This window comes from Fusarium oxysporum, chromosome III, assembly GCF_013085055.1.
Source record: "Fusarium oxysporum Fo47 chromosome III, complete sequence".
NCBI classification, from domain to species: Eukaryota; Fungi; Ascomycota; class Sordariomycetes; order Hypocreales; family Nectriaceae; genus Fusarium; species Fusarium oxysporum.
The window spans coordinates 1,197,671-1,214,374 of record NC_072842.1 but is presented as its reverse complement, the minus strand read 5'-3'; the positions used below and the strand labels follow the sequence as shown (position 1 = coordinate 1,214,374).

The 16,704-nt window shown below is 49.5% G+C and overlaps 4 protein-coding genes across 4 annotated transcripts; 2 read left to right on the top strand and 2 right to left on the bottom strand.

Annotated features, from left to right (window-relative positions):
- Positions 1-229: 229 nt before the first annotated feature.
- Positions 230-1,134, top strand: FOBCDRAFT_198293 (uncharacterized protein; the record flags this gene model as incomplete). The annotated part of the gene is made up of 3 exons (XM_059608913.1): positions 230-457; positions 510-809; positions 868-1,134. The coding sequence occupies 3 exons, from the start codon at positions 230-232 to the stop codon at positions 1,132-1,134; spliced, it is 795 nt and encodes a 264-aa protein (XP_059466924.1).
- Positions 1,135-1,463: 329 nt separating this feature from the next.
- FOBCDRAFT_289620 (uncharacterized protein) lies at positions 1,464-3,859 on the top strand (the record flags this gene model as incomplete). The annotated part of the gene is made up of 5 exons (XM_059611752.1): positions 1,464-1,684; positions 1,740-2,575; positions 2,770-2,828; positions 2,858-3,527; positions 3,582-3,859. 5 exons carry the CDS (start codon positions 1,464-1,466, stop codon positions 3,845-3,847), a joined length of 2,052 nt encoding a protein of 683 aa, XP_059466923.1. The 3' UTR covers positions 3,848-3,859.
- Positions 3,860-4,841: 982 nt separating this feature from the next.
- Positions 4,842-6,665, bottom strand: FOBCDRAFT_198291 (uncharacterized protein; the record flags this gene model as incomplete). Its single annotated transcript, XM_054703734.1, has 2 exons — positions 4,842-6,363; positions 6,415-6,665. 2 exons carry the CDS (start codon positions 6,663-6,665, stop codon positions 4,842-4,844), a joined length of 1,773 nt encoding a protein of 590 aa, XP_054559709.1.
- Positions 6,666-11,728: 5,063 nt separating this feature from the next.
- Positions 11,729-16,062, bottom strand: FOBCDRAFT_237763 (uncharacterized protein; the record flags this gene model as incomplete). The annotated part of the gene is made up of 7 exons (XM_059610173.1): positions 11,729-12,021; positions 12,081-12,249; positions 12,336-12,464; positions 12,532-12,778; positions 12,815-12,886; positions 13,774-13,839; positions 13,919-16,062. The coding sequence occupies 7 exons, from the start codon at positions 16,060-16,062 to the stop codon at positions 11,729-11,731; spliced, it is 3,120 nt and encodes a 1,039-aa protein (XP_059466922.1).
- Between the last annotated feature and the right edge of the window lie 642 nt (positions 16,063-16,704).

Sequence of the window (16,704 nt, the reverse complement as noted above, 5' to 3'; positions counted from 1 at the left end):
TTGCTGCTGAGCAATAGCCAATCACTAATAATATTGTCTGGACCAACGCTATATCTTCATTGGTCATCTTACCTATCGATCGTTCATCGCAGCCCCTATCTGTCTCTTGGACGCCGTCATGGCCACTGCGTCGGATCAAATTCTGGACTCGAAAACTGTGTTTCCACATAGCTATCGGGAATGAGTTAAATTTATTGGCTTCGCAAGGCCACAAGGTCACCCCTGTAACATGGTCATCGGTGTCGCCAAAGTGAGGGAGCATGAGCACCTCATGATGCGGTTGAACAGTGTTCCCTTGGAGCAGCGGGCTGACCATCCACGCCTAGAAGAGGCTGTGAGACTCCTTCTGTGCCATCACCACAAGCACACTGATTTCGATAAGGAGCTAGAGGATGATTCGCAGAAGTTTCAAGATGCAGCGGAGGCGGCGAAGGAAGCAGAGGCGGCCCGAGTCAAGGTATGTAACTGTCCTGTTCACGTTATCGTGCTTGACTCCCAACATCAACCAGCGGGAGAAACCCACTCCCCAGAAGCGGCCCGACATTCTTCGAAAGACAACCGTCCAGTTCATCACTCCATTTCCGCTTCCTGTGACTCGTCGAGGAGCCGAGTTGGCCGAAGGATCTGCCGCGAACTCGGGGAGTTCTGGGCGCCGGCTTCAAGCCAGAGACATCCCTTCTGAGTCTGAGTCTGACTCGGACTTGGAGAGCGATGGTAGTGAAGATGATGATGTTCATCCCCTGAAGGCTTGGAAACGTTACGACTCCAAGTGGAAGGCAATAGAGAAATCTGGGTTGGAAGAAGGGCTTGTAAGTAACAGACTATGCTATTGTCTCTATAGCACGACTAACGATACCTTCATCATAGCCTGTGGTAGACCAAGTACCGTGGCCCGTGGCTTCAGGCAAGCACCAAGATGTCAACAATCAAGCGGTCGCTACGTTCTTCAATAATGTTGCAGATGAGCATGACAAGACCGGTTGTAGGGCGATATCCTCGCATGAACGCATGCGCTGGTACTCTAGAAATGTCAAGGACACCTTTGGCCGAGACGTCTATGAAGGAATCTTGAAGAAGGAGTTGAAAATGATTTCTTCAGCTGCAAAGGAGTTCAGGAAGCTATACTCGCAGTAGTGTGAGTGTGGCTTGGTACTCTGTAGCAGTTGAGTATTAATGGGTTCTGGCTTATGTTTCTTTTCTTTGGACGGGTATTGTATAAAAATACAATACACGCTACTTAGGGCGGGCGGTCTAGGTCTGCTCAGTGGGAGTCTGCGTTTCCTTTCCGGCTGCTGAAGCGGGTTCCCGTTCCATCGTACTATTCCTACATCTACATCCGTGGCCGACCAAGATGAGCAGTCTTTAGAACTTCTCAAATATGCCATAATTTCTCACCTTTTATATTCCATTTCTTGTCATTTTTTGTATGCCTGGCAGCCTAGTTCCTCGACCATACTTTGAAGATGTCGGGCCAGAACAATTCCGAGAGTGATCCAACACTCGGCGATGCACTCGCGCAGGATGAGATAATTATAGATGCTGTTCCCGCCGAAAAGAAAGAAGAGAGAAAGGAAATACCTACGCTGGACCAAATTGCACCAAGATGCGTCATGAGTACTGGGCTCACAGCTCAGAACCCCCGCTTGACGGCCCAAGAGTCATTCTGCGAGCTACTCCGTTGGTGGTAAGTCACAGTGATATCTAAGCCTGATCACTGAAGCTGACATGACTTCGTATAGGAAAGACAGAATCATCGAGTCTTTTGGCTTGCAGCTGACCGACTTTAACGTCGCCATGGAAAAGCGTGGAAACCCTCCCGATGCAAAGATCCCCGTGGAGTTCGCTTTCACTGCGCAAGATGGATCTGGAAAACCGCTTGGTTATATTCACTTCATGAACAGCAGAGATGGCAAGGGCGGCACCGTTACAGTCGCTGTACGAGACGTGACTCTGCAGCCGAAGATGGTACTCCCAGACGTCGAGCCCCCCAAGGAACCCCGAGATGTTCGATTCACCCACCGTCCAGAGCTCGGCTTGGGAAGAGCCGTTCTCAACTTTTTAGGTGCCGGTACAAACCATGGTGTCACCTGCAGAACGGGTAGTTACAAATACAAGTTCAACTTTGACCCAGATGGCGAGCTCAAGGCCTTTCTGACAGCCATGAACCAAGACAAAATCAACGAGTTTCGACGATCTACAGTCCCACAGGGCAGCCGATATGTCCCGTTTCAGCCGCATCCGAAAACTGACACCATCTTCACCATCGGCGCTGACAGCAACGCACTGGGGAGAGGCGGGCGAGGCAGATACATATACCGTTCGAAGGTCACCCCCAAAGAGTTCAACACGTGGTGCGAACCCGCCTTGTTTCTACAGGATATCAAGGATGATGATATCGTCAAGACTGAGATGGGTGATCTGATCCTCGATTCCAAGTTTCGTGGCGAAATCTACCTCAAAGGCTTTCTCCTGAGTGACACGACCCGCAGGGGTTATGCCAGCTTGTCGGAGAGGCCGCTCAGATTCGGTTACAACATCCTCTACGGAACTCCAGATGAGAAGATGAAGCACATGAGTTCGCTTGGGGAAGAGTGTCAAGCTATCATGTCCATCTAGGATCTGGCGTTGAAGCAGAGACCTCATCTCGTGGGACACCTCAGCAGCTTGCTCGACGACTGGGGCTGGGGAGATGTTGAGCTGGCGGCACAATTCATCAAGAGAGACACCATCTTTCTTCTCGGAGATTATCTATTTCTTGATCGCTCAAAGTGGTACTATCCCACCAGCTCAAGGCCGGTGTGTCCTGGATTGCTAAGACTTTCGGCTTGGTATGTGCTTGCTAACAATCCTTGAATAGAAACCCGAATACGAAATCAATCTCCCGAACTTCGGTCGACAGGCAGTAGAATTGCGAGACTCGTACTGGTCTATCTCGAAGCCCTACAACACGTTCTATAGAAAGTTGTACAATCATATTCCTCGATTGCTTAAAGAAGAGCCGGTTTCTATACCTGATACTCAATTCGCCGTATTTGTCGACAAGGCTCTTCAGTCCTGTCTATTTGCATACAAACATACAGAAACTCTCCGCGTCATGTTTTTCGACGCACTACGGTTTCCTCATTGGGCTATTTTAGTTGACGATGATGTCGTCAGAGTACCCAACAAGTGGCTCGATCATAGAAATTTGGGGCTGAGCTTTGACATTCTGAGAGATGCGTCACTGGCGGATTTGATGGTGGCAATTCCGAGCATCCTGTTTCATTTCGTCCTCAAGCAGGTCGTCATTGGCAAAGAGTCCTTTGACCGACAAAAAGCCATTGCGAGACGGAGGTTGCTGGACTATACACGAGAACAGCTTCACTCTAAGGTGCTGAATCTGAACTTTGAGCCTGGTTCAGGGGCAAACTTAGCAAATGTCTCTTGGGAGGCTACGTTTTCCCCACGGAGTGGTTCAAACTATCATGTCCAGCTGCACCAGACAGAAACATGTTCGGATCACTGGAACGCTGTTCTCGTTCGAGACAGTTAGTCAACCCCTTTCCCCTTCACTGGGGAAGCAAAAGCTAACAGATAGATAGTCCTCCCCACAAGTCCAACCTGCATCAAGGATACATGCCACATCTCGGAGGTGTATATCACAAAGGAGTTCCGACGATACTGCATCAAAGATTGCCTTTTGGGGCAGGAATATTTCGGTATCGTCTATAACCCCGAAGAACCTCTATCCATTCCCCTCGTCACAAGTACTTTCACCGTACCGCTGGACGTGAGCACCGCCGATGATCATGATGTTGAAATGGCATTGAAGGGACTCGAAGATCTACAAAGCCAACCATCTTTTTGAACGCCACCAGTCGCTCACTTCTACCTACACTAGAGATTTCTTCGTGACTGAGGGTATACACAAAAGATCTTCGGGTTTATATATAATCCAAGCTAGAAGAAGTAAGAAACTTGGGACGTACTCTAAACGAAAAAGAAGAAAGAAGAAGAAAAGACTTAGTTAAGTTCAGTATTATGTAGGGGGAGTCTGGGCTAATTCTTTCTAGCACCTTGGTTTAAGGTTAGAGCTTCTCTTGCTCTCTGGGGCGAGGGTATTTGGACCTCAGACATGGACAGGCGTGGACAGAGCTTTGGTGAGATTAGGAGGTTGGGCGATGGCCACGGTACAGACAAAAGGGGTATTTCTAGAAGATCTTCGTTGGATCTTAACAAGAAAGATTAAGGTTGGAGGTTCATTTGTTCTCACATGCGTTCAGAGCATCTTCGAAATGACCATTAATAGAACATAAAGGCGTCAAGCCTCAGCGCCTTTCCAGCCTTTCGATTTATAGTACGAGTTGTCAAACTAAGGTTTCCGGGTGAACCTAATCGTCCTTAAGTCTAAGCTTATACTTTAAGCCATTGTCGTATTCAGTAGTGATCGCCATGAATAGTCATGGCCAGGTATCACAAGGAAGCATTAGAGAAGGCATAGATAGTCCAACGACACGTCTCCAGATTAACTACATATCCTATCCTATCCTATCTCGTGCCCTCCCATATATCATCATATAAGCCAAGAGATCAATATATACATTAGAAGTGAAGATAAGGAATAACAAACCACCCTCTTCCGCGACATTAAATACACCAAAATAAGCATCCTCCCAATTCCACCTCGCCATGTCCTGCAAAGGAGTGTACGTATGCGATCCCAACGGCTCGCGATGAATTAAATAGTCTGTGCTCTGCTGCCAGGGACAAGCGATTTTTACGAGAAGTAAAGGGGTAAAAAAGAATAAAACAAGAACCAATCCGGCGGCGCTATTGGGTTTAAGTTAAATGACTCATGCTTTTTAGATGAGAGCGACGGCACCGAGGATACCAGCCATGAAGGCAAAGACGGGAGCCTTTTTGGCGGTGGCAGCGCCAGTAGCAACGGGTTTAGGGGCGATGGTGGGAGTGGCAGGGACGGTGACCTCAGGCTGGGTGACGACCTCGGTCTCGGGAGCCTGGACAGTGGTGGGCTGAGGAGCGACAGTCTCGTAGACGGTACCGCCACCTACGGTGTGGTAAACCTTGGAGTACTGGGTGACGACCTCGCCCTTGCCAATGGTCTTGACGATGGTCTCGACAACGGGCACGGTAGTGGCAACCTTTTCGACGATGACAGAAGTGGAAGTGATAACGTTGGTGATAACCTCACCCTCAACGGTCTTGGTGACAGTGACGGGATAAACCTCGTACTTGGTGTGGTAGACAACATCTGTCTCGTGCTTGGTAACATCGGGCTTCTTGACCTGGTCGTATACGGTGGTGTGGACCTTCTCAACAACGTACTCAGTAGAGGTGTAGACCTTGGTGATGACCTCGCCGGCAATAGTGTTGGTGACGGTGACTGGGTAGACATTGGTCTTGGTGTGGTAGATAACATCGGTCTCGAACTTGGTCACATCGGGCTGCTTAACGTGCTCGTAGTCAGTCGACTTGACGACCTCCTCGATGACGCTGGTGGTTGTGTATGTCTGAGTGACAACCTCACCAGCGATGGTCTTAGTGACTGTCACAGGGCAAACAGTAGTTCGTGTCCTGTAAACAACATCGGTCTCATGCTTAGTTACGTCGGGCTGCTTGACATGCTCGTAGTCAGTAGACTTGACGACCTCCTCGATGACGCTGGTAGTCGTGTATGTCTGAGTGACAACCTCACCGGCGATGGTCTTAGTAACTGTCACAGGGCAGACAGTAGTTCGTGTCCTATAAACGACATCGGTCTCATGCTTGGTCACATCGGGCTGCTTAACGTGCTCATAGTCGGTAGACTTGACGACCTCCTCGATGACGCTGGTAGTCGTGTATGTCTGAGTGACAACCTCACCGGCGATGGTCTTAGTAACTGTCACAGGGCAGACAGTAGTTCGTGTCCTGTAAACGACATCGGTCTCATGCTTGGTCACATCGGGCTGCTTAACGTGCTCATAGTCGGTAGACTTGACGACCTCCTCGATGACGCTGGTAGTTGTATATGTCTGAGTGACAACCTCACCGGCGATGGTCTTAGTAACTGTCACAGGGCAGACAGTAGTTCGTGTCTTATAAATGACATCGGTCTCATGCTTTGTCACATCGGGCTGCTTAACGTGCTCATAGTCGGTAGACTTGACAACGTCGTAGATGACGCTGGTGGTCGTGTAGACCTCGGTAATGACCTCTCCAGCAACAGTCTTGGTCTGGGTCACAGGGCACACTGTTGTTCTGGTAACGTAGTCGACATCAGTGTAGTGCTTGGTGACATCAGGCTCCTTGACTGTGACATCGACAGTCTTGGTCTCAGCAACAACGAGTGTTGAGGTTATGAGCTTGGTCTCACAGTAGGTGCTGTATATGGTTATCATGCTGCAGTCTGTTGGTAGGCTCTGAAAAACTCACGTTCCCTCCTTGTAATGAGTATAGGTGATAGGGCAGACGGTTGTAGTGGTGTAGGTCACGGCGACCTCCTTAACCTCGTGCTTATAGCCGCCCTTCTCTCCGTATCCTTCGTCTTGTCCGTACTCGTTCTCGCCAGTCTCGTAGTCTTTTCCGCTCTCATAGTCTGGGCTCTCGTACTCATCTCCTCCCCGCCGGATGTTGTTAGCCAGGGCCGAGGTGGCCAAGACCAGAAGAGCAGCAGCGAACTTCATGATGAAGAAGGTTGAGAGGATTTGTGATATCAACGAAGGTGTTATAAAGCGAGTGCAAGCTATGAGAAAGCGATGGTGATGTGATTGAGCGAAGGTAGAAGTAACCTGAACGAGTTGGTTACTTGTGTATACACAAATCCAATCAAGGCTGATCGAGAAGTGGGAGAGGCTGAGAGATGGATGGAAGAGATGGAAGGAAGAACTGAGAAGGTTGCAGACTTATATCTGTAACTTGTCGAACCAAAACCTACTTTAGATGAGAGAGGTTGGCCGAGTTGGCCTTGACAACCTCCAAACTTTCCAGGCCAAGTCACACAAGAGACTTCACTTCTCAAACTCCACCCTTGGTTGCATTAGTCTGACTCTACCTGCGAGGGGACGATAACCATCATGAGGGAGGGGTGCGAATATTGGCAAGATGTGATACGGGCATCGTGAGTCCAACCACTGTCAGAGGGATCAGAGGATGTGGCTGGAGCTCACTGGAGCAACCGTGATGCAGGAGGGATGCAATCGAGAGGACTAGCTGGCTAGCAATCGGCTGGGAATGGCAATAGGTTTCCTACAGTGAGAACCTGGGTCGACGGTGAACCAAGAAGTGATGTCAATATCATGCACGGAGGTCAGCAATACTGTGTTGGTTAATGGCCAAGACAATTGGGAGCTCCTTTGTGTAAGGTTTCGAAAGCTCCCCCTAGCTAGGCAGATCCGCAACAGCAGGGCCGAAATGTCGGCCTCCCTCCAAGCTCAACAAAAGATCCTGCCCTTGTCAGTGGATGAGGCTACCAGGTTGTCAGGTTGTGTAAGGCCAGGCCGTATTGACCCGCTTGATTTGGCCATTCACTTAATCAGTTGATCACTGGATCAGCTTGCATTCAGTCTGGGGAACCTAGTAAGACGGGAGACGGCATGAGCAGCTAGAATGAGACCTGGACACGAAGGAACCTGCGATATCTCTGTGTAAAAGACAGCAAATGGCGGGAATAGGGACTGCATCTCAACGGAACTGCGTGGCACTCGGTGACCTATAGCGGCGGGAAGGACAGGCTGGGTCAGAGGAGAGAGACTCGTGTAAACAAAAGAGGCGGAAACAATGCAACTCGGGTTGGATGACAACATCAGCCAGCTTCGACGATGCAGTTGAGCCAAACTCATTCTGCCAATATGCACCTAGCAAAGTATACGGTAACCGAAGCTGAACTATACCAAATCACGATATGAGCGGTTTGTTGTCGATGCAAACTGCAGGACCGGTCACTCCGCTGAAGTTTGATACGCAAATAATCGGCATCTTGGACGTTTAGTGCCCAGCAGCAGCCAACAAACTCTGGAGCCTCTTGGAGCTAGGGCAGTCTGGCGTGAAGGTCCAGGAACCCAGCATCGCTACGTGGACGGGAGTCTTGGCGCCATGTCAGCCATGACACAACAAAGACGCAGAAACCTGCTTGTCGTGATAGCAAAAGAGCATGAGTAAGGTGGTTGTGATTAGCATTGTAACCATAGAGATAACTGTAAAGTTAAGGTAGGGTGAGGAGAGGCAGCATGTAATGTCAGCAAGCCTCATTAGGAGAGTTTTCGCTTAACAAGCAGAGACGCCTTGCATAAGATGGTTAGTGAGGATCGTCCACCCCATATATGTATATGTCGCCAATCGACGATTTGCTCGTGATAGTGAGGCCAAAGAAGTGCCTGGGTTTTGGGGGAGTGGGGTCCCCCGAGCATCTTAGTTGGAGTCTCCGGGGATTTGTTAGTGAATATTCCCGTTGTAACTATGGCATTGCAGACTTGGCAGCCGGATCAATGGGCCGAGAAAAGAGGCGGTCGGGATAAAGAAATGGCCTGGTTTCCTGTGCCATCTTTTCCAATATAGGAATTGTCGAGCGGAGTGGCCAGAGTACCTTAAGCACACCGGGCATCATAACCGCGTTGATATAAGCCACATGTGGTTGCTGTGGCACACATGGCTGTTATGTTAATCGAGACTCCCGGAGGTCGGGAGGCAGATTCGATAAATAAATCCATGGCTGGAAATTGACTGAATGGCTACCTAGAAGTTCACGATACACCACTTGAAGAAAAGAGAACTGGCGGGGGCTTTGAAACTGGTCTTCGCGGTGGCCGGGTTCTACGGCCATGTGGTTCAGAGGTCGGACGGCGAGGACATCGAATGCGGGCGCCTTTTGCAAGCGAAGCACAGCATTTTCGTCGATTGCTGGCCATTACGAGATAGAACTGCGGGTCAGAACCAATGGACATGTCAGGTCTGACAGAGAACGGAGGATTAGCCAAGGACGAGCACGAGCACCCAGTTTGATAGCACAGCATGAAAGAATGCACTCAAGAGCTGCAGCCACCACGCCTTGTGCTTGTGAAAGCCTGTTTTGTTCTCACCTGGTGCCAGATGCATGAGGCAGGGAGGAAGAAGAGCTGTTGGCCATGGAATCAATGGTTTCTTCCCTGGATGAATCGGTTAATCCAGGTCAACAAGGGAAGGGATAGGGAGGTCAATGTCGCATCATAACATGGTCCCTAGCGTATCGGTCCCGTGTCATTAGCGCGCACCATAATGAGACGAAACAACCAATGCTGAGCTAGATGGCGCCATAGTTGTCTCGGCGTGCTGTAGTGGTGTGGAGGAATAGGGCGTTGAATACGAGAGAATACTTCCCTAGGAGGGATTGAGTTTTTTGAGTAACAAGAGAGGTTTAACGGTTGTGGTTGTGGTAGCCTGAGGAACTGAACACCACCTCACTACAATGGTCCAATACGGGCAACTACCAACCCACCTGACTGACTGTTGCCAGTATAAGTCGTAATTTCATCACTCAACCTCGCTATATCTCAAAGCCTTTGGTTCAGAAATCTTTCAAATAACAAAAAGCACCAACAGTACCCAAGTAAGGATAAAGGAGTTACAGGCAGAGACATACTTAGTTTCGGCATTTCGCAGCTCTCAACCCGTACGTGCATGACGCCAAATCAGCCATGATCCAACACTGACGAACCAGCCACCGCTATTCAACTCAGTTATCTGCAGTAAGAAAATATCGAACTGATGCTCTGTGTCTTTGCACACTCGAGTTACACCACGCTAGTGACCGGAGGGTGAACTTATTTCCTCTCCGGGAATGGTTGCCACGAGGATGAGGCCTTCATGACATCAGATATGAAGAGTATCTTAAAGATCAAAGCTGCTATAACTTAAGCTTGGACACTTCAGCGAAAAAATCCCAATACGAAACGAACTAATCAAAATCATAGCAGGTTGCACGGCAATCAAGGTGTAGTGTAGCAGAAGGACTCACTAAAGAGCTGTACCTAGATTGGCGCTCTTCGTATCCTATCCAGGTGGTGTGGTCACTGATGTAGCCTATTCTGCTATATCAGCCACATCTTGCACCTCACGAGTTGCCAATACAACCTCAATAACGCTACGGCAGCTCCTCGAAATCGAATAAAGTCGATCCCGCTCTGTCCGGGCTAAGATCGGCGGTGAAAGTTCTCAGCTGAGCATGGCCAAGCACGTTACTAACAAGTTTACTGTGATTTTTTCCGACTCTTGGACCTTTACTCGACTTTCCTGTCCGCTTGTATCCCAACATGCACGTGTGGGTGTGCTCACTATGTCGATTAGTAGATAGAGCTACTGCAGTAAGAGCTCAAGTTGTTGTGCTCCATAGACTCATCATTGGCTAGTCTCACATGCCATGCTTTCTTTTCCCCTCCCTCCATACAACTAGCAAATCAGGCACAGCTGAGATGTGTGTACCTTACAGCAGGACGAGAGCACAGACGGAACAGCTCAGGCGTTGTTGTGTTGTATTTGTGCTGCGCTGTGATAGCTGGTCATGTCTCATCACTTGTAGTACGCAAAAACAAGAGGGACATTATGAGGCCCTGAATTGGATAGAGAGAGCATCCCTTCAGCACTGTATCACTCAAAAACAATAGAGTTACCGCCCTAAGACAAGACCGAGTCGTATCATGACTTCTCATGCAAGGCCATGCAGGCTCCACCAATGGTCAACCTCGACACTTTTCTGATATCCATCCCTCCACAGTGACCCATAGCCATATTGAAACGAAACAAAGCGATTTGATGGATTATATCTTTTAAAGTTATAGTATCAGCATAAGGCTTCAATCTTATTTCCCTCAAGTCTCAAACGTCATGACTTTTTTTAACTTTTTCCTGCCCCTTGTTAGCCTCCCTCTTTCGATGTCTCCGCCCTTGTATTGAGCTGTTGTCTAGGGATGTCACCAAATGTTTGCTAACTTTCTAAATATTGGGGGAAAAACTCAGCTGACTCTGTCTCCCACTGCATTGCTTGTCTCTCGTCTGGCCAAGAACTTCTTACTTCTCTGCTTCTTTCGGTAGTTTCCGTTCCGAGAAATGGTTGCGTTTTAGACCCCAATGTAAAAGCAAACCTCGTGTTGGTGTTGGCAATGACTAAACGCACCAAGTGCAGCAGACTTACATAGAGCAAGGATATGAACTAGCTGCACGTGGAAACTTGTTACTGCATAACCACATGGCCATAAGAAAATAGTTGATTTACATGGGTAGTTTAAACTTGGGCAAGGACTGATCACGATTAACTATGGGTGAATGGCCTGTATTCATTTTGCTTACAATAGGCATTCCTGCCTTACCACCTATTGAACAGCCTCAGAACACTCGTGATGCATGCATATCCAAGGCTTAGCAAAGCCCTATAGCCTGTGCGTTGTCATACGCTTGACTCACTGGCGATTTTAACCCACCCGTGTCTTGAATTGGAATGACCTTGGCCCTGATGTTATGCCCGTAGCTTCGGGCCATATTCCACGCTGCTCAACATCGCCTCTCCAGGGTAGCCATCCTCCATCTTGTATGAGGTATACCCTGCCATGTCACTCTATGTGTGAGGCTCATGACCATAACTTTGGTGTCATTTTACGGTCTCGTATTCATAAGCCATCGCCATGCCATATCGTGAGACAAATGCAATCTGAGGCTTCCATCATGCTTCCCAACCACAAACAGATCGCTTTTCAACCCAGTGCATATTGAAACTTTCAAGTCACAACCACCAGGGTAACATCCTCTGCAGCAAATCACGCCAATCAGACAACACCCCTTGAGGCTTGAGAATCTCCTTCAGCTCCTCGACAACAGCATCACCAACCACCTCTGTGGTAGCGTTACCACCCAGATCCTTGGTGCGCAGACCACCATCCAGAGCCACATGGACAGCCTCCTTAACAGCCTTGGCCTCCTCAGGCAGGTTGAAAGAGTATGGTTGGAGCATGGCGACGGGCAGGATCGTACCAATGGGGTTGACAATGCCATTGCCAGAGATATCAGGGGCGGAACCTAGTAAACTTAATCAGCTTTCCAAATTTAACAGAGCAGGAGAATAAGAGATCACCCACCGTAGATGGGCTCGTAGATGCCGTTACATTTGTCCTTTACATCAGGAACACCGCTCAAGCTAGCACTGGGTAGAAGGCCAATTCTGCTGGGGATAATACTAGGCTCATCACTGATGATATCACCAAACAGGTTGCTCGTCACAACAACACCGTTAAGACCAGTATAATTCTTCACCATGATCATAGCAGCGTTGTCAATCAACTGGCGCTCGACCTTAAGATCAGGAACTCCTTCTTAAATGTCTCCGTCATGACCTTTCGCCATAGGCGACTGGTCGCAAGCACATTAGCCTTGTCAAGAGACCACACCTTCTTATCGCTGAGATCACGGGCAAGGAATCCAGCCAGACGGGCAACACGCTCAACCTCAGCATAGGAGTAAGGCTCAGTGTCCCATGCTGAGCAGTAATTTACACTCACCAAAGTAAATACCACATGTGAGTTCACGGACAATGACGAACGGAGAGGCGTCGACCAGAGAGTGGAACGCGAAGAAATAAGGTCGCGGGTCGCCGTATGTGCCCATCCTTTTGCGAAGCTTCAGAAGGCCCTGCTCGGGTCGGAGAGCGCCGGTGCCCCATTCGGGACCGCCGATGGAACCGAGGAGGACGTCCCCGGCGTCCTTTGCGGCGGCGAGGGTCTCGTTGCCGATAGTGGTACCGTTGGCATCGATGGAGCACTGAGAGAGAATGTCAGACCTGGATGTGTGCATGCAATGTGTGCTCAGGACTTACACCACCCATAAGATGGTTCTAGAGATTGAACTTGCCAACGCTGGGCTTGCTATCCTCAAGAGTCTTGAGAACCTGATTGACCAGTCAGTTAGTCATTACGCTCTTTCTGTAAGCTGTCGCACATGTTTCCTTACCCGAATGCCCTCAGCAACAATCTGTTAGTAGTTCGCAGACGTTCAAGCTTTCAACTCCGAAGCTCGGGACCGCAGTGGTCACCAGCGAGCACGACAATGCTGTATTCGACCATCTTGAATTGTTTTTGAAACTATTGAATTAATTGACAATGAGAGGGAGAAGAAGACAAAGAGAAGAATCGATTGTTGGAGCTTGTTTGCTGAACCTCTGTTGCTGCCCCGCATCACCAACATTCTTCCCCGCCATTCCGAGATCGGGGACATAAGCTCCGCAGGCCGGCTTTTGATTGAGTGGTCCGCTCGGGCCTTACGGCAGAGCTAACGGAAGTGGGCATTCACGACATTGGCCAACGAGAGAAGAGGTCAAGATCATTTTGGGTAGTAATCGGAAGCTCTGGAGTTCTCCATGTTTCGAGGCCTCGATCATAGCTCAGGATTCCTGACTATTCCATTCCTGTTGTAACTATCACGCGTGGACTATATGTTTGCCGTGTTGGCCCCTACATGACCTTGATGGCATGTGCTCACTTAGGTCGGCTTCTAAGCAACTGCGGATTACTTGACCCTGAATGCAATATTTTTGTCTGAAATGCCAATATTTATGTATGTACTCGATCAAATGCATTCGTTATCCAGTACTCCTGTCATCCCGTCTACTCCTTCAAGAAATGCTCATACAACCTGTTGCCTTATCGAAACGCCCTAAATGATTTGCTCGCCAATGGAGACGCTACAGGTACACCTCCCATCAAGTTTCCACGTCCTGTATCTCGCATCCGGCCTCCTCGCATGTTCGGTGTGTTGGCACAGAATGAGCAGACATACACTCTTGGTTGAGTCCTGAGGTCGAGATTGATACACTTTCCGTGGAGCCACATTTCACAGGACTCGCTGTATTGAGTGTCAGCTCCGTTCATATTGACTCTCCGACAGCCATTTGCTCTGGTGGCCACACTCTGGCAAAACTTACCACTGGATCATGGAGCCGTCCCCCTCGTCAGCCCCCTTTCGGTTACAGAGACATCTGACGTGTCTGTCTGTGATAAGGCTTGACTCGGTAAGGGTCGACGGCGAGTTGCTATCACCTCGAAAAGGACCAAAGTGTCCACCCTGGAACGAACGGTGTTGTCCTCCTTGTCCCATTGGATTCGATCGCTTTCTTCGATCCTCCATGACCTTACGAAGCTCGCTGGCAGCATCCCCAATCTTGTCCCTGCGCTCATACATCATCGTCTCATTCTCACTGTCCGCATCGTGTTGCGATCCTCCAATAGTATCGTGTATACTACTCGTGCTCCTGTCACTAACACTACGTCGCGAAGAGTGAAAGATGGACCCAACCGGTCTCAGGGGATCAGGTAACGCGAAGGACGCATTGAACGAGTTGTTCCTGCTAGGAATAATGATAGGCTCGTCGTCCGAGGATGATTCGTCATCGTCCGAGGGACCCAGGTCTCGTGGTGTTCGACTCCTATCACGAGTGAGTCCTGGATGATTGGCACTGGGCTCCCAGTCCCACTCATTAGGTACGATCGTTGTCTCTGCGCGAGCTCTGCCCCTCGAGTCGATGGTGAATTTCACAGCTGTTCGAGTGGATTGGTGTTGTAGTGCTGGCCCCTCAGGGATGGAGGCCAAGCCTGAAAGTCGGTGCTGGCTCTTCATTGGAGACAGCCTTCCGGTTGGTTTGGCCATAGGCCGATTTGGGGGTGCACTGTCGCTGTTGGACCCGTTGCTGGCTTGTGAGACTGGCCGGGCCGGTGCAAGTTTGGGTAGCACAGGTCGGTTCTGCGGTTGGGCTCTCTTGCCACGGTTCTCGCTGAAACTCCTACCCATTCCAGGCCGAGGGTTTGCTTTGACAGGGGATGGTGCAAGCGCACGATCCGGTGCCTTTGTAGCCCTCAAGTCCTTCATGCTCGTTGATTGGCGGATGTTTTCACCCAAAGGTGTTCTTGATCTCGATTGGAAAATCGTGGCTTCAGCGGAGCCAGCCTGTGTCACTGGGATGAGAGCAGGGTTATCCAAAACAGAATTGTGTGGAGGTTCAAACAGCAATCCAGGGTTTACTCCATTCATGGACTGTCCAAGTCCAAAAGGGTCATCTAGAGGAGCGGAAAGGGCAGCAGACATGGCAGCACTTGCTGTAGTAGCACCTGCCGAGCCCATAGGCTTTGGGGCAAGAGGACGGTCACGTTGCATCGTTTGCATAGGGTCTGAACCTGCGGAAGCGAATGGTGCATTAGGGTCTTGAAAGAGTGGTACCTCGCTATTCCAGTCGAAGGAACCTGTGTGGCGGTGATGACCATGCTGAACAGGTGTCGTCTGAAAGACATTGGAAGGCGATGCACTAAAGTCAAAGTCCATACCCATCGAAGGATCCCAGAAAGTGTTAGGTGTGGCAGCAGGTGCTGTCATGGGATATGCAAACATGTCACCAGAGGAAGCCATCAAGGCAGCAATATCATGTTGCTGTTGTTGTTGAGAGTTGCCAGTGAAGTCGGGCTGGCCGAAGTACTGATCATTTTGCATATTGAGCTTGTCGGCGAGCTTCCGCGCTCCCCTACGTCCAGTGGGTGGGGGTGTCGCTGTCTGCGAAGGCTCTGCACCCTGAACTCCGGCTTTCCTAGCCTTCTTGGAGGATTGAGGGTGTTTGGCCGGATCAGGACTGGGCAGGGGTGTTGTATCGGTTATATATTCTTGAGGTACGGTTACTGAATTCGGGGATGAGGCCAAGCGACGTGATGGCTCGACCGGCGGCAGTGGTAGATTTTGGTTCGAAAAGTGATTCACATGAGTTGCAATTTCAGCAGCAAAAGTGTCGTTGGATAGTAGCCTCTTGTGCTTGCTGGAAGGTGTGGCAGCACGAAAGTCAACGAAAGAATTTTGAGATCCGCGGAGATTTCCAGGAGTCGAGTTGAACACGGAATATTCTTCAGTAAAATGCGGAGTCCAACCCCCAGCGTCGGTGAGTGAACCTTGCCCGGGTTTGGGGGTTTCGAAAACGGGACTGGGAAAGGTGTCGGAGACAGGTGTTTCTGCGGAAGTTGGAGGGCGGTGGTTCGAATTGGCAAAACTGTACAAACCCGGATTGGTCAGTGAATTTAATACGGATGCCATGTTGATGATAGATCGGTTGATGAGAAGGGGAAGAATTGGGCAATGCTGTGAATTGAGCTTGCCTTGAAGCCAGTTGATCCCCGCTCATAGCAACTCTAATTGCTTATCATAAAGGCCAACTCAGTTGCAGGCCGAGGGGATGCTTCGAGTTCGAGGTTGATGATGTGCACGGTCGGTCACGTTGCCGTAATAGAGCACTAGCAAGAGCTAAAGTTTATGCAAAAAGCTGAAGAATCGTACTCGAGAAAAGTGTGAAACAATAAAACAAGGTCGAAAGATTGCAGTTCGTTGATCGGGATCGTGTCAGGTAGAGTGTCGAGCTCGGCGTGGGCAGGCTGTGACAGGTAGAGAAAGATAGAGAGAGAAAGTCTATTTAGATGTCGCAGGTCGGTCGGTGCTCGTGGGTCATTATACAAGGTCGTAAACGATCATGGAAGGACGGAAGAAAGGCATTAAGGTCTAAGACTGTTTTGCTTGGACAAGCATGATTGTAAGCCACTGATGATAAAAAGAGCAAATGTGGTGCAAAGGGAGGAATGAAGTCGGAATGGAATACGGGATGGATAGGTAAGCCCCGATAAAAAAAGAGGAGGGGCAGGGAAGAAGGACCAGGTTAAAGAAAGGGAGACGACAGTTAAAGCA